This window comes from Orbicella franksi, chromosome 4 (assembly GCF_964199315.1).
Source record: "Orbicella franksi chromosome 4, jaOrbFran1.1, whole genome shotgun sequence".
NCBI classification, from domain to species: domain Eukaryota; kingdom Metazoa; phylum Cnidaria; class Anthozoa; order Scleractinia; family Merulinidae; genus Orbicella; species Orbicella franksi.
This window is the reverse complement of record NC_138148.1, coordinates 31,687,814-31,709,472: the sequence shown is the minus strand read 5'-3', so window position 1 is coordinate 31,709,472 and position 21,659 is coordinate 31,687,814. Positions and strand designations below refer to the sequence as shown.

Here is a 21,659-nt window from a genome sequence, read left to right as displayed (position 1 = left end):
TTTGCTTTTAGCGCCTCTAAAGTGTGAAAATTATTTTAAACTAGTTGCATAGCTATTAGAGTTTAGAAAAAAAAGCTATTTAGCTATTAGAAAAAAACACAAGAAGTACATGACATCTGATCATCTTAAGATGGCAGAAGACATGGAATACAAGGCTGTTAAAAGGGTAATTAAAAATACATGCATATGTTATTGCAAGACAATAAAAATACCATAAAATCTGGGTAATAACAACTTCCAATTAAAACTCAATAAATGAATTTCATTTTTAGTTATAAATAGGCTATCCCCCCTGTATTCACACAGCAATCTTCTGATTGTAAGGCCACCCAGATAATTTCTGACCACATTACCTTAGAGCCTGAGGCTCTGTATAACTTTCTAAGATTAATATTTGTTTACATATTACTATTATCTGGATTTCCTAATAGAAAACTTCTTCTATTGTACATTTTTTTTCTATTTTGGCTCGGCAAAAATCCTTTTAGATACTGTCCATGGATGATTTCCACAACATCAATGCTGTAAAAACACCAACTGAGAGAACAGTGACCAATGCTCTCCATATGGCAACTCCTCTCCTGAACATTCAGCCATCTGTTGATGGTGGGGAGAGGCAGGGGGCAAGAGCCCGGGAGAATATGGGGCAGGAGCCCGGGAGAATAGGGGGCAGGAATCCAGAGAGAAATGCAAAATGCTAATTTTTGTCATTCATTAAGGCTTCAAATACTTTCAAAAACAAGAACTGAAAATGTTACTTGACTTTCATTTAGTGTCTTTAGAGACTTCTAGGCCGACGGGCAAAGAAAAATTCACCCTTGGGCTCAAAATGAGGCCCAAAATGAAACCCTTTGACAATGGTTACATCATAGGTCATTCACTTGAAAGATATGGGTAAGAGTAACAAGGCTGAAAATGAAGGAAAAGGAAATGCCCAAGGGGTGTGCAGCTAAATGACTTAGATGTGTTTTGAGTCTCTTAATTTACAGGGGACAGGAGCAGGACGAACAAGGGTGGGAGTCAAGAGATAGAGGTATGGGAAGTGGGAGGTTCTGACTCTGCTGTCTCTTCCCCCACTTGATGCAGTACCTTGTCCCTAAGTAAAAGGTAAAGTCTGCATTGAGCCAAGTGGCCCATCAGGCCAGGCTTATCTCAGGTTCTGTAGCATGAACTGACTAGGAGTATTTCTACTAACCCTCTCACAGAGGCACTGTGAGAGTGAAAGTGTCTTGCCCAAAAACACAACACAATGTCCTTGACAAGGGCTCAAACACGGACCGCTTGATCCATTGCTGAACGCACTAACCACAAGGCCACCACACCTCTCACCTTGTCCCTTAGGCCTAACCTTAACCCTAAACCTAAAAAAAGGAGTCTGTAGATTTCAGTCAAGTTTATCTCTTTTTATCACTTGTGTATTTGAGACAATTTCTAATTTCCTCGCTTTCTGCCATTCAGTTGACAGTACCAAAGCCTGATTTTAAGTGATTCGCAACTACTGACGGAACTTGTTTTTGCAACTTACAACTTCAGACTTTGCACAAAATTTCTCACTGGAGAAAAGCAATGTTGTAGAACTTAAGTGATGAACTAAATGCAATAAATATTAATTTGTAAGAAATGTATCTGTTCTTTAATACATGCTTTTGTGTCTAGTATCTGAGTTGGATGTAGCGGAGATATATTACCAATGGTTTGTAGACGACAGTAAGCCAATTCAGAGACACAGTGGCATAAACAAACCCACTTGTTAGCCAAATATGACAGGAAAAAAAATAAATACATATAATTATATAATTTATTGCCATCAGGTGCTATGTCTTGTAATAAAGTGGTTACAAGTTAAGTAAGAATCTTACAGAAGGGAGGATGATACAATATTATGACTAAGGGGATCATAATTAATTTCTTATTGATTCAAAGCACGTGATATGTACATGTCTGATTCATTAAGCACATACAATGTAAAAATTATTTTGTAGTAATTGAGCAAAGCTCATCTGAATTAAATTAAATGAAAGGAAAAACAACAACAGTCAATTATTTATATCAGTTTATACACTGCACATGTAAGATAGGGAAATAGAAATCGAAAAGTTTCAAATGAGTGAGTAAACAAAATAAACTAGTGGGTTTCATTGAAGAGTTGATTACTGCCTCTCTGAAATGTTGAATGTCTTTTCAGCATCAAAAGATGTGAAACTTGACCACATCCCATAAGTGGAAGCGGTTTCGTGTAACCAAATTCAGGTGTTTGGGCATTTTAAAATATTTAGTTACCTGTGCATACATGTACAAGGAAACGGTCTTGAAAATTTCCATGTACTATCAACATGTAATCGATGTAAACAAAAGAGACCTCAAGCGAGGAAAAATTGTCTATGAACCGAACATATTGCGCGGTCTTGTATGTTTTCAGTATTTCCAGCGTTCGCTGCGGCCAACAAATCACAATATTTTCGATTTCTACTCCCTTCGCAAACGCCACCATTATATATAAATGTAGGCTTAAACAATCTTTAATGATAGAGAAATATCTTGTGAATGAAATGAACAAATGTTTTATTCTGACAGCAAACGGCAGGTACAAAAAAATTATGTCACCTGTTCCAAAAGGCGCAGGAAGTCAGAAAGGTGATAGAAACGCCAAACAAGCCAGTCTTTAAAGACAAATTCTTATCAAAGTTTCTTTGACGCGTTGCGAAATATAATCTAAATGAACAAGCACCACATGTCGGCGAAAAGTGAGTGTGAATAAAACGGTCCCGACTTACATGTACCTTAACCACTTCATGCAAATTACACTTTTAATCCAACTAGTCTTCAAAATCCTTGCAAAAGCTTCATACAGAATCAATCTTCTGCTTTGCTGGATACCCATCGTTGTTTTCGACAATTCTGAGGCGAGGGCGACTGAAGCAACACGATCCAGGCTCGAGTCAGCAAACTACACATTACTCCACACAAAATGACTCCCCTGTACCCCTATTCATTACCGGAACATTGTTTGAGTATTAAAAACCCATTTCAGGACGTCAAACTCACCAATAACGAGAATTATCAAGGATATTTTCGACCTTAAAACGAACCAAAATACTGATCTCGGAAAACTGATCGATCGAAGGACAGCACAGCCTGATGGTGATGACCACTGACCAGTTACGGTGACGTCAAAAAACGTATTTCCGCGGTGTCCCGCATTGGAGGACTAAGGAGGTGCACCAACATGGCGGCTCCATACTAGACTCTATAATTTTGAGCAGAACATTTCGACAAATATCTCAACTTTGGGACAACGCACACACCTTAAACTTGGAGAACTGTCTTCTTTATGTATCGTCTATAATATCACAATTTCTTGACTTTATCCACTGAATGGTTTTTGATTTTATTTTTATTGCGTGACAATGAACACACACTATAAAAACGTTAATTCCTTACGATTTGAACTCATTCAAATTTGCATAAATTGTTAGACTTGTGTATGTTTATAATCTAACCTTCAAGCTCTAAAAGTTTCGCGTCATTTCACACAGTTTTCATCGTCGTTTCAACTTACTAAGTCCCACGACAAGTCCGTTTTTTCTATCCCTTTACGCTTATTGTAAAGCTAATCGCCTCAAAATAGCAATTTTGAGCGCCGATGAAGAACATTGAAACGAAGAGAAAGTTCTTACTAACGAATAAATTATACTGACAAATTTGGCAGTAACACTGACTTTTGCCGGAATTGAGATGTAAATCGACTCACTTTTAATCGGAAAATAATTTTAAACTACGGTAATGGTGTTCAGAATTGAACAAACCCAAAAGTTCGAACTTTTTTCAAATACTTATGTGCTTAAAAGAATTTACAGGTCCTTCACAGTTCTACGGTTGATAGTAAAACCAAAACCTAAAATTCACTTCCGCCTCGTGCTTGCAAGACCCGAAAAAGTTCTTGTTTCGGTAAACAACTTAATTTCAGCATTCCCTCTTACAGCTATCATTTCGAGTCAGTGGTTGCCGATTGATCGTCTTAAAACTACACTTCGGAAAATATTATTGTGCTTTAATACGAAGATGTTTTCTCGACCGACTTTCGCACTGTTCCTCTGTGTTGTGATACTGACCGCCTTTTCTAACGGCAAGCCGCAAAATTCCAGCACCAAGCCTGTCGTTAAAACTAACCCAGATCAGAGCCTTGTGGTGAACAACAATTGTGGTTTGGCGAAAAGCGAGAGCGAAATGCTGGCCCATATCAAAGCTAAAGTTGATTCCATCGCTGCAAAGTCCAGCAAAGGTATTTTATATCTTTAGTAAGTCTGTTGAAAAATTATTTTAAGTCTCAGAAGTTCTCTTGTCATGGTTTGTTGCTGGTGTGTGCGACCTGATACGTTTGTTTCAATGAACTATAACTTTAGGGAAATAAAATTCTTCAACGGCTAGTTCTTGAAAATTAAGACTGGTGCGGGTAAAAGATCTCTCGTCAACGCTTGAAAAAGACCGAAATTTGACCTATAAATCTTGTAAATAAACGACGCTAATTTATCGTACCATAATAATTTCACAGACATGTCCAAATATGTAACCAGTTAAACTGTCGTTGAAACTCTAACTTTCATAAATTTCCTATTTCAAGAAGTTCTTCCTACCAATCTAGGAAACGAATGATTTCCTTTTACAAGTAATTTGGCGGCAGGATCGCCCCATTTAAGCCTGCTTTATACGCCTCATTTTAATTAGGCAAGGAATAATTTTCACTTGTTGTCTGTATGACTTCCATTCGTCGCTCTGCTTATTTCAAACAGAACCGGTTTGTCCAGGCGGCTGGGTTCTTCATGTAAACTCGTGTTTTCTCGTCCTCGACATTCCAACCCTGGAGTGGAGCGACGCTCGACGAAATTGTCAGAAACTGGGAGGAGATCTCGCTAAAATCACATCAGGCACTGAGAATCAGTTCATCTTTGATCTCGTCACCAAGCAGACGAAAATAACAGACGCTGGGGTATGGCTAGGACTTCACCGAAAGGCAGATAACAAGTTCTACTGGATAGATGACACACTGCTGGCGGGCTACAGTAACTGGAACACTGGCGAACCGAATAGTTTAGCAGAGAAATGTGGCCATATGTATAGTAAAGGATCCGGTAAAGGAAAGTGGAACGACTGCACCTGCACCATAGGCAACGCGCACGCTAAAAACGCCAATGTCGTTCTTTGCCAAACAAAGGCTAAGCGCTAGTATTTCGTTTGCAAAAGTTCTGTAACGTTTTGATTTTGCAGTATCGGTAGTCCATTTATGTTACACATGGAAAAATAAATATGGGGATTGTAAATGAAAACTTTTTATCAACTGTTGACTGTGTTTGATGTCACCTGTCACACTGTATGTATTCAGCAAGCCCTCTTACGCCCCGAAACTTGCGTATTTTGTTCTATTTTTCATTTTTCGTCGATTTCTTTAAAAATAGTGATTTGTCATACAAACATGTTAACCCTATTTAGACTTGCAGTAATAAATGTTTTCAACTAAATAGCCTTGTCTTTCAAAAAAGACAAGGCTATTTAGTTAAGGACATAACCAAGCCAAGCAAAACATGTCATTCGTGTAAGGAAACAGGGATTTTTTTTACTGATTTTATAACTAGATTCGCCCAAGAACAAGCATTAAATTGTAGAAAGTTTGTTAAACTATTGTCATCCTATCATTCTGGATTTAACAAATAAAGAAGCCTCGACTGTGCTCTGTTCTGTTGTAAAGCACTTAGGAAGCGGTAGAGCACGAAAGAAGTGTAGGGGAAAACACGAGACGTAGTCGAGTGTTTTTCCCCACTTCTTGAGTGCTCTACCGCTTCCTAAGTGCTTTACAACAGAACAGAACATAGTCGAGGCTTCTTTATTTGTTTTATGATAAAGAATCGGATAATTTCCCCTCGCATTTGGCTGAATTTTCAAACCAAACTTTATTTTCCAAACGAGCAAAAGTGGCGTCGGCAGTGCACCGTTCTCTGATAAAGCACGCTAAAATAAGCCAATCACAATCCTTGTTACAATTGTTCAAATAATTTGATTGGCTAACGAAGCGGCAGCTGTCAATCACAAACTGGACTTCAGCTAAGTATTCAGTTTCGAGTAGTTTGAGCGGCTTTCGAGAGAAGAGCGATGCCTTCAAAGTTCGCTTTTAAGTTAATTTTTAAATACGGATCTAAAGGGAGGTGAATGCGAACTGCCGAGTTGAATGTGAAAGGAGCTACAGTTATTTACGGCTTGTAGCCGCATGCAGCAAGATTGCCCGAACTAGCGTAAAAGTTGGAAAGACTAAACGGCTCCCACTGGTTCTACTCCGAGCACAGAAGATCACAGAAGAGAATATCAGAGCAAGCTTTGCACTGACCCCTCGTCGGTTCACTTCCCTGAGATGACCGGAGAACGAGCGTTACTACTCTGCATGTGAGTGTTGCTTGAGCAATTGAGCATTTTTACAAAAATAAAGCTTCTCATCATAAACAGAGACAGTTCAATTGTCGTTTTCTGTCGCTTTTTCACTTCTTAAGCATAATTTCTGCCTTCGTAACAAATATAATGTCTTTTATCGAAACACTGTTTAGGTTGAGAATTTGTTTATTTCGCTACGTGTTTTGTCGGCGGGAATCTAGCAAAACTTGTTATTTTAGTACAGTTTTAACACTACTGTTGCTAACAATGGTCTCTGTGAGCCATATTTACTACAGACAAATAGCTCGTTTCCATTGCGTTTGTCTGAATCACAGGGGATGTTTAATTTGGGGCAAATTTGTCAAAATTCCGAAGCAAAAATTTGAAAGCCAACTTACCGTCATCAACCCGTGCTCTGTTCTCTGATAAGGCACGCTCTTTCAACCAATCAGAGTGCGCGTTATACGGAAATTTTATTATAATTGCCATTAAAACAGCTTGGAACTGACTAATGAGAGATGAACATAAGCGAATACACGAAGAATGCCTAAGTGAGTAATTTCAGACTCGTGTTAAGAAATCCAATCTCGCTTTCCACCGACACCCCTCCTAAAAACAAGACTGATTAGAGGTGACTCCCAGCCCCATCTACTTTCCTGAAAGCATCTTACCTCATCCATGGCAAATCCCAGAGCACTAATGTACCACTTTTCAACCTCGTAATTGCAGATCAGTAATTTGCGTACGAGAGACAGGAATGAAGGCTTGGAGCGCTTCAAATATGACCTGTGATTTGAGCAATCCTAAATATTTAACAATTATTCACCGAAGTGGAGGTATATATCCATCACTTTCACCGACGCTGAGGTGAATAATTGTTTTAGTATATACCACACAAGCTGAATAATTAGCGGACCAAAACGTTATTTTATGTGTGACAAGCGGTCGGAAATTTTAAAATCTCTCGCGTGGGCTGCTCGGAGGTGAATAGTACTTCCTACAATCCGCTTTTACACCACAGACAATGTTTCTGAAAGTGCCGATCAGTCAGACCAATCAGAGCGCGCGAAAAGCACTATTCACTTGTGTGGTATATACTAATGATCTTTATAATCCATCAATCGATTGGTCTAAACACGTCACGTGACAGAATATTCCTTAGCTGAAACTGGGGAATATCCGAGAATATTCCCCAATTTTCAAAACTCTGCGTGTAGCGAAAACGATTTGAAGGATAATAAACACACTAGCCTCCGTTTGGCGCGAAAATATGCTCGGATATTTGTCCTTGGACATTATCTGTTCCTTGAAGCTCGCTTCTCGGAACAGATAATGTCCGCGGACAAATATCCGAGCATATTTTCGCGCCAAATGAAGGCTATTGCTCATATATTGTCAACCTGCATGATTAGGTAGCGCAGAAAGGTTTTAAACAGCTTTTACGGAAAGTAACAAGCAGCAGGTAAGTTAATTTGGTGTTTATAATTTCAGTTGAAGCCCTACAATCCGCTTTTAGACCACAAACAATGTTTCTGAAAGTGCCGATACCATAAAGAGGAAAGCTATTAACCATGCGAAAACGAGACGAAAACAATGCAAATTTCAAAGGAATGAACGCCGTTTTTTCTTTTGTAAAATAATCAGTTGTATTGTCTTGATTACCCGGAAATCAGAGAATTATGAGTTGTGGGGTGCTTTCCTGTCATCCCTGTTATGTAAGAAATGTTTTTCAAAGTTTCACGCAACACTGGGTCCAATAGTAAACTTTAATAACTCAGCATGTTGGTACACGTAATCACAATGCTTTAGTAGACTTGGCCAGAAACTCTTATTTTTGAACTTCATACCTAGTCAACTTGAAATTGTCTCAATTTGTCTTATCAAAGCTCAATGGCCGAAGGGAATATATTGGTCAAACGTTTCAACTTTGCTAACGGAGAGAAGTTGAATTTCTTGTGAAAAAAAAAGCAAAGCAAGCTACAGCTGACTGGACGACACATCACAACTTGGTGTAGTTGCCGGGGCGAATTACGTGATCAGTTTCCAGACATCACACAAGAACACAGCTTTCTGATTTAATTCTGGTGAGTGACGTCATATTTGCTAAGGTACTTTGAATAAATCAAGATAACCTCGCTGAGCCCGGGAAAAACTACGAAGAAATCTAAAAGCACACACACATTCGTACTCGGAGCCTGCATGGTCAGCCTCCACTTGCGGTTATCTAGGTTCCGATCGGGAGCGCGCGCGGCGAGACCCACGCGAAAGGGCTGGCATGCGAAGCGCGCTACAATGCAAAAAGCCAGATAGACGCTTGGGTTCCAAACACAAACACTAGCAACAGGCCATCCTCAAACAGTGTGATTGCTTATGCTACCTATAAAGACATTGAATTACCATCGATTTCCGCTTGTTTTAATACTTCGCACCACCTGAAAACACTGGTATACTAGCGGTGCAATTCACGAGAAAGCCTAAAAATGCCGCTTTAAAAGTACGGTTTTACACAATGTGCTCCAATTTTTCATTATTGTGCTACTGCTAGGCTCAGCCTTCAGCCGTGGGTGTTTCGGTGCGCCCGCGATCCCCTCTACCCCTACCCTGCTAAGGCTCGATGCCCAAATAATCTCACTGTTATGCTTAAAACGTCTCTATTATGCACCTTCATGTTCATATAAAAAACCTAACTTTACCCTTAACGCCTGTTTTCCTGAAGAATGAGGGACGCCTCAATGCAATCCTCTATTGCTCTAGCTTGGTTATCACAGAATGAAGTTCCTAGTTATGAAAAAAGTCATTCTGATGTAGCATAAGAGGGCTTAACTAGCAAAACCTGTTGGCACGTGTCATGTGTACTGTGTAAGTCAAGTGAATGGTGCTAGACTAGTCTCTTGGTCTGCCCAAGGCCCCCAACCTTACATCTACTATTCCAGCATAATGCTTGATTCTTTTGCCTCACCATTAGGCTCAAAACATTGCTGTCAGAAGGTGTAAACCCCTACAATAAAGGTAGTTTTAACATAATCAAAACATTCCCACTGATTGTGTGAACATTAACTAGTTGCACTTCGTCTGTTGTTGTTTACCTTAAGCTACCTTCCTTTCACACCACGCTATGGACAAGAGTTCAGTTTCCAGAAAGTTACAAAAATACACTTTACTTGAATCTCTTCTGTATAATTTGATTTACATAATGAGTTTTACAAACGCTTCATGTTCCGACGGAGAACTTGCATAACAGTACAAGTTTCTTTTTTCTTAGTCCCTGGATATTATATTATTAAAATCATATATTTACAATTGCGATGTATATACAACATTGGACTTTTGATGTTTGAAAAGCCACCAAGGCATGTTTTCGATATGTTGATCAACGAAAGAAATTTTAAACATCGAGTGAAGCTCTTAGGAATGTTACTTTAAATATCTAATGGCCTGTTTTCTCCCGAAAGTGCGTAAAAGCGAGATTTATCAGTAGCCTTTTGACAAAGCTCTTTACAAGGTCTCGCAAAACCTATAAAACTGTGATAAAGAAACGAGTTCAGTATCGAAGATCAAAACTCTTACTAGTGTTGCATTTTGCCTGGTTGTGTTGCATTTGAGATTCTGGATCAAAGGGAAAAGAGAATATACAATAGTTTAGACATGTTTAGTTGATAGCAGAATCGTCTGATATTATAATGACACCAGGGCTGTTTTTGACACATTCTGCTAACAAGGAAGACACTGCAGTGTTGTGTGGAAATCTTTGTATCAGTGCAGCGAGTAGAAGGGAAAATTCAGCTTGGTGGAGAGTCTTGCGGCTTTCATCTTTAGAACCTAAATAACAAATTCAATCAACCACTTCAATTAGCAAAACATTATTTTAACGTAATATTGGGTGAAGCCTGTCTCAAGTTAGAGAATCGATCAAAGAGGCTAGACAGTTACCAGACTAACGGATTGCAGCAAAAACAGCTCAACGTAAGTCTTATTTACTCCTTATTTAAAAAAAACCAGTAATCATTGGCAGTTAATTTTATCAGAAATGGTGGCCTTACCATAAAATTATTCAATTGAAAAGTGAATAAAGTTAAAGTTTTCTTTGAATCAAGTAATGCTTTGAAAACTAACACGTAGTCAACTAATTTTACTTGTCGTATATAACACTTTGCCTTCTCATACATCTTACCGTTTCGTTTCCTTGCCTCATGATATGCCAACACCAGCGAACAAGAAGCAGCACAGACTTCAACAGCAGCTTCCTTCAAATCAAAATACAAACACATTAACTTTAAAATTAGGGCACCAAAGTGAATCTACACCCTTAGCCTCGCTTGTATAAGCTGATAAGAATTAAGATCACTAAAACAGTTTTTTCTTTCTTACTAGATGGTTGATGAGGGACATCCAGGTACGGTTGTCATTATTATTATTATTATTATTATTATTATTATTATTATTATTATTATTATTATTATTGTTGTTGTTTATTGGAGGACTTCATAGTTCACAGAGCAAACGCATTTAAGAGTGAAATCATTAACACAATTTCTTTTCATAATTAATTATCCGATCAAGACGTTTGATAAGTCTTCGCATGTTTAAACTAAAACAAGTGCCACAAACCTCGTTCAACGAAATTCTGCGATTAACAATTTTACTAACACTCTTCCCGGTAAATGAGCAATAGAGTGTGTTTACGTGACGTCATCAAATTCTCAAATCCAAAACCAAAGAGCCACTAAAGGTTTTATCCTCATCAGGCATAAGAGGTACTAAATTTATATCTGTTTACAACTTTCCAGCTGAATAGCGTCCTTCGTTTGGAAACCAGCGCATTTTGAATTTCGGAGTTATGGCGGTGAGTGACATAAAGCTAAGATCGCGTTTGTCGAAAAATATATACTTACCTCGTGATTTTTAGCCATTTTAGGAGTTCAAGTATTAGGAAAAGTGCTTGTGTAATTGTTTTTTGGTTCGGTCCAGATAATTAGTCAACTAGATAGCCAAAGTAAGTTTCAGATGGTTACACTATTTTCCGGCCGCCATATTGGAGGACTAAGGAGGTACATTTGTACGGGTCCGCAAACGATCCCAGGACCGCAAATGATCCCGGACCGCAAATGATCCCCAAATTGGACCGCAAATGATCCCGGACCGGAAATGATCCCGATAGGGACCGCAAATGATCCCGACTAAAAAACAAGGAATGGCATGGATGGTGGGATGGTGTGGATAGGGAATTGGCGTACTTGAATACCGATGTTTTTATTAAAGCCATCTTATAATTGTTGTGGCTTACAGCTTGCTTTTTTTTCATACTTTCGACTAAATTTTGTTGCTAACTACGATATTATGAATATCACCACTCAATCATCAAAACACGACTTGGCTTGCATTTCTTTGCAATTCTCAGTAAAATTATGATCAGTGCAACATACGCATTGATAGTTCGGTGTTATAGTTAAATCACATTTTATCAGCCATTAACGCCACTCGTCTAAAGTTTTATACTAAAATCTAACCATGAAATAACTATTAAGGAAGACGCTGTCACCTGAGTAGACTCACAAGCCTACAACGCTTCATCACGCTGTAAAACACCTAGTGTGTAGCACTGGAAATTTGAACAAATTTATTTTGTAATATTTCCTCGGTCGTATTTTGGCTTTGATTCCTCGGAAATGACTACTTGAGTATTCTAAGAAGCCAAAATTCCAAGCTATAGTTATGAAGTTCAGCTTCATGACCAAGCAAGGCCAAGGCTTGCACTTCGTTTTGGCAAGTTAGCTGTTTGATAGATGTTTGATACTATCGCCACTGGGATTTCGAGGATGTTTACAAGTATGCGTTTTTCTAAGACTTCTAATTCAATAGATCGTCTTCACGTGACGTATTTTTATCCTCATCAGGCATAAGAGGCGGTAAATTTTATATCTGTTTACAATTAGCGTGCTTCGTTTGGAAACCAGAGCATTTTGAATTTCAGGGTTATGGAGGTTGCGTGACACAAGGCTACGATCGAGTTTGTTGAAAAATATATACTTATCTCATGATTTTGAGCCTTTTTAGAAGTTAGAGCATTAGGAAAAGTGCTTATATAAATGCTTGTTTGTTTAGTACGGATAATCAGTCGCCTAGAAAGCCAAAGCAAGTTCCAGATGTTTACACTATATTCCAGCCGTCGTATTGGTGTAGCACGGCTGTATACCAACATGGCGTTTTCTTACTGGGCTCTGTAAATTTCTGGGAAACAGTTACCACGAATTTCTGAAGTTTGGGGAAACGCACAGGCCTACAACTTGGAGAAGTGTCTTATTTAGTTATCTTCTGTAGCGCACATCACAATTTCTTAGCTTTCTCCATTGGTTGGTTTTCAATTTATTATTTTTTTATTGCGTGACAGTGAAAACGATCTGTACCGTTCGAAGAACAAAACAGCAACTGTGGAATATTTTTTTGTAAAATGATAAAACATGTTTTTTGGTTCATAATTTTTGTACATGTTCTCACCTTCCTCTGATATAAATCCATGCCATATTTTTTTGAGTGGGATCATTTGCGGTCCAATATGGGGATCATTTCCGGTCCGGGATCATTTGCGGTTCAATTTGGGGATCATTTGCGGTCCGGGATCATTTACGGTCCTGGGATCGTTTGCGGACCCGTAGATCCACCAACGAATATATCAACTTCGGGAAAACGCACACACCTTAAACTTGGAGAACTGTCTTCTTTATTTACCGTCTGAATGGTTTTTGATTTTATTTTTTAATTGCGTGACAATGAACAAACTCTATAAAAACGTCAATTCGTACGATTTAAACTCAAATTTACATAATTCTTAGACTTGTGTTGCTTCTGAGAGTTTTGCGTCATTTCATCCAGTTTTCATCGTCGTTTCAACTTAGTAAGTCCCACGACAAGTCCGTTTTTTATTTCTTTTTGCGCTTATTGTACGGTTTATCGCCCCAAAATAGTAATTTTGAGCGCAAATAAAGAACAGTGAAACGCAGAGAAAGTTCTAACTAACGAATGAATTATACTGACAAATTTGACAACAATAACTTTTGCCGCAATTGAGATGTAAATCGACTCACTTTTGATCGAAAAGTAATTTTAAATTACGGTAATGGTGTTCGGAATTGAACATACCCAAAAGTTTGACCTTTTTCAAATACCGTTATTTGCTCAAAAGCATTTTCGGTTCCTTCTCAGTTCTACGGTTGATAATAAAACCAAAAACTAAATTGACTTCCGCCGCGTGTTTACAAGACCCGAAAAAGTTCTTGTTTCGGTAAACAACTTAATTTCAGCATTCCCTCTTACAGATATCATTTCGATGCTGCAGTGGTTGCCGATTGATCATCGTCTTAAAACTACACTTCGGAAAATATTATTGTGCTTTAATACGAAGATGTTTTCTAGACCGACTTCCGCACTGTTCCTCTGTGTTGTGATACTGACCGCCTTTTCTAACGGCAAGCCGCAAAATTCCAGCACAAAGCCTGCCGTTAAAAGTAACCCAGATCAGAGCCTTGTGGTGAACAACAATTGTGGTTTGGCGAAAAGCGAGAGCGAAATGCTGGTCCATATCAAAGCTAAAGTTGATTCCATCGCTGCAAAGTCCAGCAAAGGTATTTTATATCGTTAGTAGGTCTGTTAAAAAAAAATATTTAAGTCTCTGAAGTTCTCTTCTCATGGTTTTTTGTTAGTGTGTGCGACCTCGTACGTTTGTTTCGATGAACCATGTTAAACTTCAGAGATATAAAATTCTTCAACGGGTAGTTCTTGAAACATAAGACTGGTGAAGGTAAAAGATCTCTCGTCAAGGCTTGAAAAAGACCGAAATTTGACTTGTAAATCTTGTAAATAAACCACGCAAGTTTATCGTGCCACAACAATTTCACAGACATGTCCAAATATATAACGAGCTAAACTGTAGTTGAAACTCTAACTCTGATAAATTCCCTACTACAAGTTCTTCCTACCAATCTAAGGAACGAGAGATTTCCTTTTACAAGCGATTTGGCGGCAGGATTGCCCCATTTAAACGAGCCTTGTTTTAAATAGGCGAGGAATAATCTTTGACTTGTTGACTGCGTGACTTCCACTCATCGCTCTGCTTATTTCAAACAGAACCGGTTTGTCCAGACGGTTGGGTACTTCATGTAAACTCGTGTTTCCTCGTCATCGACATCCCAACCCTGGAGTGGAGCGACGCTCGACGAAATTGCCAGAAGCTGGGAGGAGATCTCGCTAAAATCACATCAGCCTCTGAGAATCAGTTCATCTTTGATCTCGTGATCAAGCAGAAGAAAATAACAGACCTTGGTGTATGGCTTGGACTTCACCGAAAGGCAGATAACAAGTTCTATTGGGCAGATGACACACTGCTGGCGGGCCACAGTAACTGGAGCACTGGCGAACCGAATAATGTAGCAGAGAAATGTGCCCACATGTATAGTAAAGGATCCGCCAAAGGCAAGTGGAACGACCTGTTCTGCACCCGCCAGAGCGACTCGTCCGCCAAAAACGCCCCTGCCGTTCTTTGCCAAAAAAGGGCTAAGCACTAGTATTTCGTTTTTGCAATGTCAAATGACGAAAACGTTCTGTGATGTTCTGGTCTTTCGGTGTTGGTATTCCACTTATGTCACATGGAAAAATAAATATAGGGATTGTAAATGAAAACATGTTATCAATTTTTGACTGTGTTTGATGTCACTTTACACTGTATGTATTCAGCAAGCCCTCTTACGCCCCGCAACTTGGGCATTTTGCTATATTTTTCATTTTCCGTCAGTTTATTTAAAATAGTGATTTGTCATGCACACATGCTAACATGTTAACCCCGTTTAGAATCGCGGGACTAAAGATTAAAAGACAAGGCTATTTAGTTAAGGAAATAACAAGCCAGGCGAAACATGTCATTCGCGTACGGAAACACGGCTAATCTCCGCCGAGTTTTTGTACTGATTTTAGAACTCAGTAGATTCGCCCACCAACAAGCATTGACACGAGAACGTTTGTTAAACAATTACCAGCCTTTCATTCTGCATTTTCCATTAAGCAGTTTGCAACTGACCAATGAAAGAAAAACATACGCGAACACACGAAGAATGCCCTAGAGAGTGATGGCCAATCTAGATCTTACGACAAGAAATCCGATCTCACCTCCCACCCCTCCAAAACACAGCAAGACTGACGTGAGGTGACCCCCCTCAAATATTAACCTACGTTCCTGAAAGTATCTTACCTCATCCGTGACCAATTCCAGCGCACTAATGTACCACTGTTCAATCTCGTGAGTGTAGATCAGATGTTTGTGTATGAGGGACAGGAACAAGGCTTGGAGCGCTTCAAATATGACCTGTGCGAATTGAGCAATCTTAAATATTGTTAAGCTGTATTATTAACTAGAGCCGAAAGGCTTAAAACAGCTGTTAAGGGGCATATCAAACAGCAACTGGCTTAATTTAGTGTTAATGTTGGTTGAAGCACTACAATCCGCTTTCAGACCACATAATAATGTTTTGCAAAGTAGCGATATAGTCATGAAAAGAAAAGCTATTATCCAAGGGAAAACAGCACACAAGAGTAATGCAAATTTCAAAGGAATGAAGGTTTTTTTGTGTAGGTGACCGCTAGATATTTTGGTCGCTTTTCCTCTCTCCCCAGGCCTCCCCTGTATTCCGAATCAACGCCTCCAAGATGGCGCGTCTCCAAAATGGTGCGACTCCAAGATGGCGCGCCTCCAATCGACACGCATTTGCCCGCTAAAAGTACGCCCGCATAGTTATCTCACCTTTCTGTTGTCTATTGTCATAATCAGGTTGATGTGAGGATTGGAAAGCAGTCTTTCAAAAGGAACTTCAATGCGCCTTTCTACAAGAAATAGTGTTCAAATCGTAAATCTTTATTACCTTGACTGCAAAAGACCAAAGTCCCAATTCTCTCACGAAGATATATAGAGAATGAATCGACAAGATAAGAAGATTTTGTCACTGATCATTGAGGTAAATCGAGATAAATATCCAAAACAAAAAGGCGACCGAGCTGGACAATCGTTAAAATGAAATTAAACTTATTGAACATACTGTATTCTTAGGAAAACAAACAAAAAGACCTAAATTCAGGGCAAATTGGATCTAGAATAACGTTAAATCCCATAGCCTAACTCCCACATTCCTTGTTTGAAGAAAATATGACTGGCTTGTTTTTGGAGGTTACAGTATGTTATTGCAGTGTCTTTAGCTACCTTTTAATTTAGTCCATAACTCGATGAGCTTGTCCAAGATGCCACAACTATTTTTTGCACAGTTTGTTTCAACAAACGTGACTCCATGTGCCGTTCTACACACTATGAAAGAGAGATCAAACAACCTGTCAGTGACTGTTATAGCTACGGTCTGCTATGATGGATCAAAACTACTTGTTATACCTCCCAACTAAAATACGTTTTCCGATTGGAGGAGAAAGTGTCACGTGTCATGGGTCAAAACTCACTAACTCCCTAGAGCGAACAGAACTTACTAACTCCCTAGGGAAACAACAACTTGAACTTTTGTGATCAGGTCGTGCACCTTGAAACCGCGACAAATTTGTGTACCAGCCGGCGTAAAGCAAATCATTTTTTTCGCAGTTTTTTTTTATTTTTCCCCTCGACCCTCAATGTTCCTCTCCGCTTCGCCTCGGGGAGCACTGAGGGTCTCGGGAAAACAAATCTCACTGTTTCCCTTAGGGCCAGTCATTAAAGTGTCTATACGGCCAACGGGGTTTCTGTAGTTTTGGTATCTCTATAATGTGTAGAAAGGTATTCTAAGAAAAAAATATTGGATTCCGACATTTTAACGTTCTAAAATCTAGCTTTAAAGTTCCCGCTTCAGCCACGCCCAATTAAGTTGACCGTGAGTCAGTGCAAAAAAAGAGTCTGGGTTTCTGAATGTGTCGTGACGTCAAGTCAGGAATTGCCAAATCCTGCTAGTTCAGGTCACTGTTGTTTCAGTAGTGGTGAGGAGCTTTTGTCGACAAAAAACAAACAAACTGAAGTTAGTGAAACAATGCGGTTTCAGGCAAGCAAAATAACAGCATGAAGCTTTGAGACGTTCCTGAAGTGACGTCATTCGTCACCAATCTTTCATTACGAGGTCGACTTCATTGGGCGTGGCGAAGCGGGAAATTTAAAGCTCGATTTCATGGCAAAAAAAAAAACATCGGAATTCATTTTTTTTTTTTGAATACATTGTTAGATGTTATAGAGATATCAAAACCACAAAAACCCTGTAGGCCGTATGGACACTTAAAGTGCTTATTCTGTATTTTCAGAATTCAGGGATCAATAAGGTACAGCATTTTAAGGGAGCTTACTTAAAATAAACACCAGCTCCACAGTTATTTGCCCGATCAAAGCCATCTCCTTTGCATAAGATTGTTCCTAAAAATGATGAAAATTCCAAAGTAAGAAACATGATATTTTCGTGTAACAAGGTAATTGAGCGATCCTCTACAGGTTAAGCCCTTGGAATTGCTCTTGGGTAAGACACTTTACTTTCACAGTGCCTCTCACCACCCAGGTGTATAAATGAGTATCACTGAATTGTCATGGCAACCTGACAGAGTACTTGGGTTCATCTGGGATGACATAGCATCACATCTAGAGAAAGAAGCAAATTCACAGTTTTTTGATACGAGAAGATAGGAATTTTATGTTCAAGTCACATGAAGACCATGAAGTTTCTTTTTTCATTTAGGCATTTTTGGCATTTTCGTGCTCCTAAGTGAACGATTTTATGTCGGCTTCAGTGAATTTTTTAAACTTCCCTATCGCTCGCCATCTTTCAACCGGCGTTTGGCAAAGTTTGGCAGCCGTGCAATGCGATGGCGCGAAATGACGTCATCGATATCATCACTAGCACTAGTGATGGAAAATACGCCACTAGGGTCCCGGATGTAAATTCGTATGAATTTTACGAGTAGTGAATTTTCCAGTAAAACACTCGTGACTATATGATAAACTACAGCTATATGCCGATCTGATGTGTAACCAAACATGAAACAGTGCGTTTATCGTCTACAGTGGAAAATTTATTGGTCATTACATCTTAGATAACTATAGCCGGTATAGCGTGATCGAATGAAAATCTTACTGTTCTGTGCCTTAGATAACAACTCCAAAAAATATCTCCAAACCTCGATAATCAAAGTGCTTTCTAATGCACCAACAGCGGCGACTGCCTCAGACGTTTTCTCTAGGGAAAAACAGCAAAAGAAATCCCTAGTCAATTATAAAATCATTCTTCAAGTTGAACCCATGCAGTGATCAAGATATCACTTCTCCTACAAGCATAAATGTGGAGTCAGTGATAAGTGTTATGAAAATAACGAAATTTATCACCAAGTCTTGAGATACCTCAGAATTCTCTCAACTTGCAATGTGAAAATGTATGCAAAAAGGTAATGAGAGTTTGTGCGTTGACACCAGGCGTTACATTACATACCACTTGGTGACTGCATTGCAAGAAGTTTTGATTGCTCCGAAAGCACCGCCTGAAATTTAAAAATAATAAATTATGCAGTTTACCTGAGGCCTTTCTGGAAATGATTGAAGATTTCAGTTATTTTTCAACTTTAGAATTGCTGGAATCCGAAGTTTATTTAAATTACAAGCATTTAATGTGTTTAAAGGGTTAGCAATGCTTTACAAAGTAAGAAACCAGTCAAGCGGTTTGCAAAGGTTGGTGACATTTGTTCATTTGCTGTTTTGCAATTATTCCAGTTCCCCTCTTTTCCTTCAAACATGCTGCTTAAACCAAAAAGACACTATTTACTGTACTACTATTAAACATTCTAGAGGAGCACAGAGAAAAAAGGATAATGCTGTTCAAAGAACATTATTTTCTTCACCTGTAGTGCTTTGACTTTCATGGCAGGGGAGACACTTTCTAGTAAACATTCTCCAGGTTTACAGCATTTTGTTTTAACTTCACAACCGTTCTCTGGAATTTGTTTTGTGTTCGCGTCGCTTTGACTATCAAGTATTCTCTGTTCCTTGGATTTTGAATGCAATATCGAGTTTGCAATCTTGTTAAACTGTAAAAACAGTCCTTCCTCCATAATATCTGTGAATGAAACAAAGTTATAACGACTCAAATCTGGTTAATGTAATGAGTACGACTTCACTGAGCAGTAGACTGGTTTCTTTAGACTTTAAACTTTCAATTTGTTTTCATACATTAGTCAGAATTTTTACTTTGAATTACGAGCTTATAAGACAATCATGATCTTGACTCAGGCTCGGAACAATGGACTGGGAAAGATTGAAAAGGAAATTTAAGCTGAGTTTTAAAATAACAATGCGACATTCTGTACTCCTGTAACTTGTAACTATGTTATGTGGTTTAAGATGTCATCAGGTGTCTCTCTACTGTATCTCTATGTCAAATAGCTGCGGTCTCAATAATCTCGTAATCTTACTTGGTAGAGATGTATTGATCCAGTCTGAGGTTTTCTCCTTTATAAGTCTCGTGGTAATATTCGCAGCTGTCATGATAACCTGTTACCAACAAATAAGTAGAGTAAGGATACTACAAGTGAAAAGTGATAATTACAATTCAGAAAATCAGCGACATATCGGTAGAGAGAACAAGTAGAAAATAATAAATATTGGGCGACTGAGTGCAATCATTTTCTTGTGACAGTGTAATTATAAAAGTATTTTCGTTGCAACAACTCTAACTTGCTAGGTTCTGATAATAACAATAATAATAATAATAATAATAATAATAATAATAATAATAATAATAAATACAAAGATTTAAAGTTTGTTCTCTCTAGTTCTCACCTTAGAGTTCATTTCCTGTGGACAAAGGCTCTCAAATGCACTCAAGCTTTTCTTCTTAGAAGATCTGCAAAGGCAAATGTAAAGAAAACATAGTTAACGGTGCCACATGAAATAACTGCTCACAGCATTACATGAAATAAACAGTAGCACATGAAAGTACCACCGTTAGAAATAGCCTTTATTTGAATAGGTTTCATCCACAGGTTTAAAAGCTAGATCCAACTTAATTAACATGATAGTTAATGTACTGCTCAACAGTCTTTGATGGAATGGTCACGTAGGTAAAATTCCCAAAATCAAACTATGAGTATGGACGAAATAGCACATGTACACTCACTCAACTGTCTCCAAGGCGTCTTTAACACCGTCATCTGTCACAGAATGAATTATCTTGAGTACATGAGGTCTGCACTTTTCCTAATAAGCAGGAAAAATAAAAGTGCAAGTTAAGTTCAACTTATTATACTATGTTATGTTGAGAGATTTAACCCTGATTGTCTTTTGTAACGAAAACAAAAGATTTGTATAAGGGTATGCAGACAGCAGTGTTACCCTGCGTCGCAGACAGTCTAAACCGCACTGGGGATTTTGTGACACGTCCAGCTGCAACGCACGCAGGCTAACGAAGTGTTTAATATGTAAATTATTTGATAGGCCCTGCATTAGGAATGATCGGCAGAATTACCAAGTGACAGGAGTCACCAGTTTAACAGTAATCAGAAAATCCAGTTCCCATCACCTTGGCCTGATCAGTATTTGCGTTCCCTGAAAACTCATTATCCAAGAACTCCTGGATTCTCTGAACTCCCCTTTCCAGCAGAGACGGGATAATATTTCCTTTCACGTGTGATATAATGTTGCTGCATAACCTAGACAACAAAAAAATAGAAAAATGGTCGGTAATTTGACTTCAAAAGGGCTGTCATGTTATAAGGATTCATTGGTGCATTTCTAGGGTAGATTGTAATACACTGTCACGAGTTTTAAAAATCACTTGCCTTTCCACTGTGAAGTCAGACAACCTCTTGAGAAAGTCGGGCTGAATTCTGAAAAAGTTCTCTTCTAACTGAAGCTGAAAGGAATTTACGACAACACGAAATCACAAATTTTACTACAAAACAACTAATTTGATCGTTCATCATGGGTCTGCAAAGCGTGCTGAGAGCAAGATAACTGAGCTAACAGGCGCGCTCTCATTTGCCGATAGGTGTGTTAAGATGAGAGCATGTAAACACAGTTGTGACGTTTTAGATTCGCGCGTATTTTTAAGAATTATTGTATAAAAGCAACAGAGCACTTTTTCTGTGTTTACATAGCCTCATCTAAACATTCGGGGAGTTTGGACAATTCTCGGAAGTTATGCAAACCTCAACGATGTCTTGGGTTTGCATAACTGTCTCAAATTCTCTCAACCCTCCTC

General features: G+C 38.7%; 4 protein-coding genes across 6 annotated transcripts in view; 3 read left to right on the top strand and 1 right to left on the bottom strand.

The window, feature by feature from the left end:
- The window catches only part of LOC145483989 (uncharacterized), a 301,335-nt gene that overhangs the window by 52,927 nt on the left and 226,749 nt on the right, over positions 1 to 21,659 (top strand). The window lies entirely within an intron of this gene.
- The window catches only part of LOC145483984 (codanin-1-like), an 84,232-nt gene that overhangs the window by 42,155 nt on the left and 20,418 nt on the right, over positions 1 to 21,659 (bottom strand). For 2 of the 3 annotated variants that reach the window (XM_081462574.1, XM_081462576.1), the window contains exons 22-33: positions 21,238 to 21,311; positions 20,979 to 21,108; positions 20,577 to 20,656; positions 20,240 to 20,303; positions 19,873 to 19,951; positions 19,303 to 19,517; positions 18,897 to 18,945; positions 18,589 to 18,647; positions 17,767 to 17,833; positions 16,658 to 16,759; positions 16,205 to 16,284; positions 15,656 to 15,769 (exon numbers count right to left, since the gene is read on the bottom strand). In XM_081462574.1, coding sequence (XP_081318700.1) covers positions 15,656 to 15,769; positions 16,205 to 16,284; positions 16,658 to 16,759; positions 17,767 to 17,833; positions 18,589 to 18,647; positions 18,897 to 18,945; positions 19,303 to 19,517; positions 19,873 to 19,951; positions 20,240 to 20,303; positions 20,577 to 20,656; positions 20,979 to 21,108; positions 21,238 to 21,311 — 1,113 coding nt within the window. Of the gene's footprint in view, positions 1 to 9,554; positions 10,237 to 10,588; positions 10,662 to 15,655; positions 15,770 to 16,204; positions 16,285 to 16,657; positions 16,760 to 17,766; positions 17,834 to 18,588; positions 18,648 to 18,896; positions 18,946 to 19,302; positions 19,518 to 19,872; positions 19,952 to 20,239; positions 20,304 to 20,576; positions 20,657 to 20,978; positions 21,109 to 21,237; positions 21,312 to 21,659 lie in introns of those variants that run through there. The other variant, XM_081462575.1, reaches the window with a different exon arrangement.
- On the top strand, positions 3,978 to 5,224 carry LOC145484552 (perlucin-like protein). Its single transcript, XM_081463141.1, has 2 exons — positions 3,978 to 4,282; positions 4,791 to 5,224. The coding sequence occupies exons 1-2, from the start codon at positions 4,063 to 4,065 to the stop codon at positions 5,222 to 5,224; spliced, it is 654 nt and encodes a 217-aa protein (XP_081319267.1). The 5' UTR covers positions 3,978 to 4,062.
- LOC145483302 (perlucin-like protein) lies at positions 13,817 to 15,149 on the top strand. Its single transcript, XM_081461787.1, has 2 exons — positions 13,817 to 14,036; positions 14,539 to 15,149. The coding sequence occupies exons 1-2, from the start codon at positions 13,817 to 13,819 to the stop codon at positions 14,973 to 14,975; spliced, it is 657 nt and encodes a 218-aa protein (XP_081317913.1). The 3' UTR covers positions 14,976 to 15,149.

What these genes read in the sequence shown, in the direction of transcription:
- LOC145484552 (XM_081463141.1), top strand. Translation starts at nt 4,063, where the DNA reads ATGTTTTCTCGACCGACTTTCGCACTGTTCCTCTGTGTTGTGATACTG. An exon ending in CGCTGCAAAGTCCAGCAAAG is followed by an intron (nt 4,283 to 4,790) that starts GTATTTTATATC and finishes TATTTCAAACAG; the next exon opens with AACCGGTTTGTCCAGGCGGC.
- LOC145483302 (XM_081461787.1), top strand. Translation starts at nt 13,817, where the DNA reads ATGTTTTCTAGACCGACTTCCGCACTGTTCCTCTGTGTTGTGATACTG. An exon ending in CGCTGCAAAGTCCAGCAAAG is followed by an intron (nt 14,037 to 14,538) that starts GTATTTTATATC and finishes TATTTCAAACAG; the next exon opens with AACCGGTTTGTCCAGACGGT.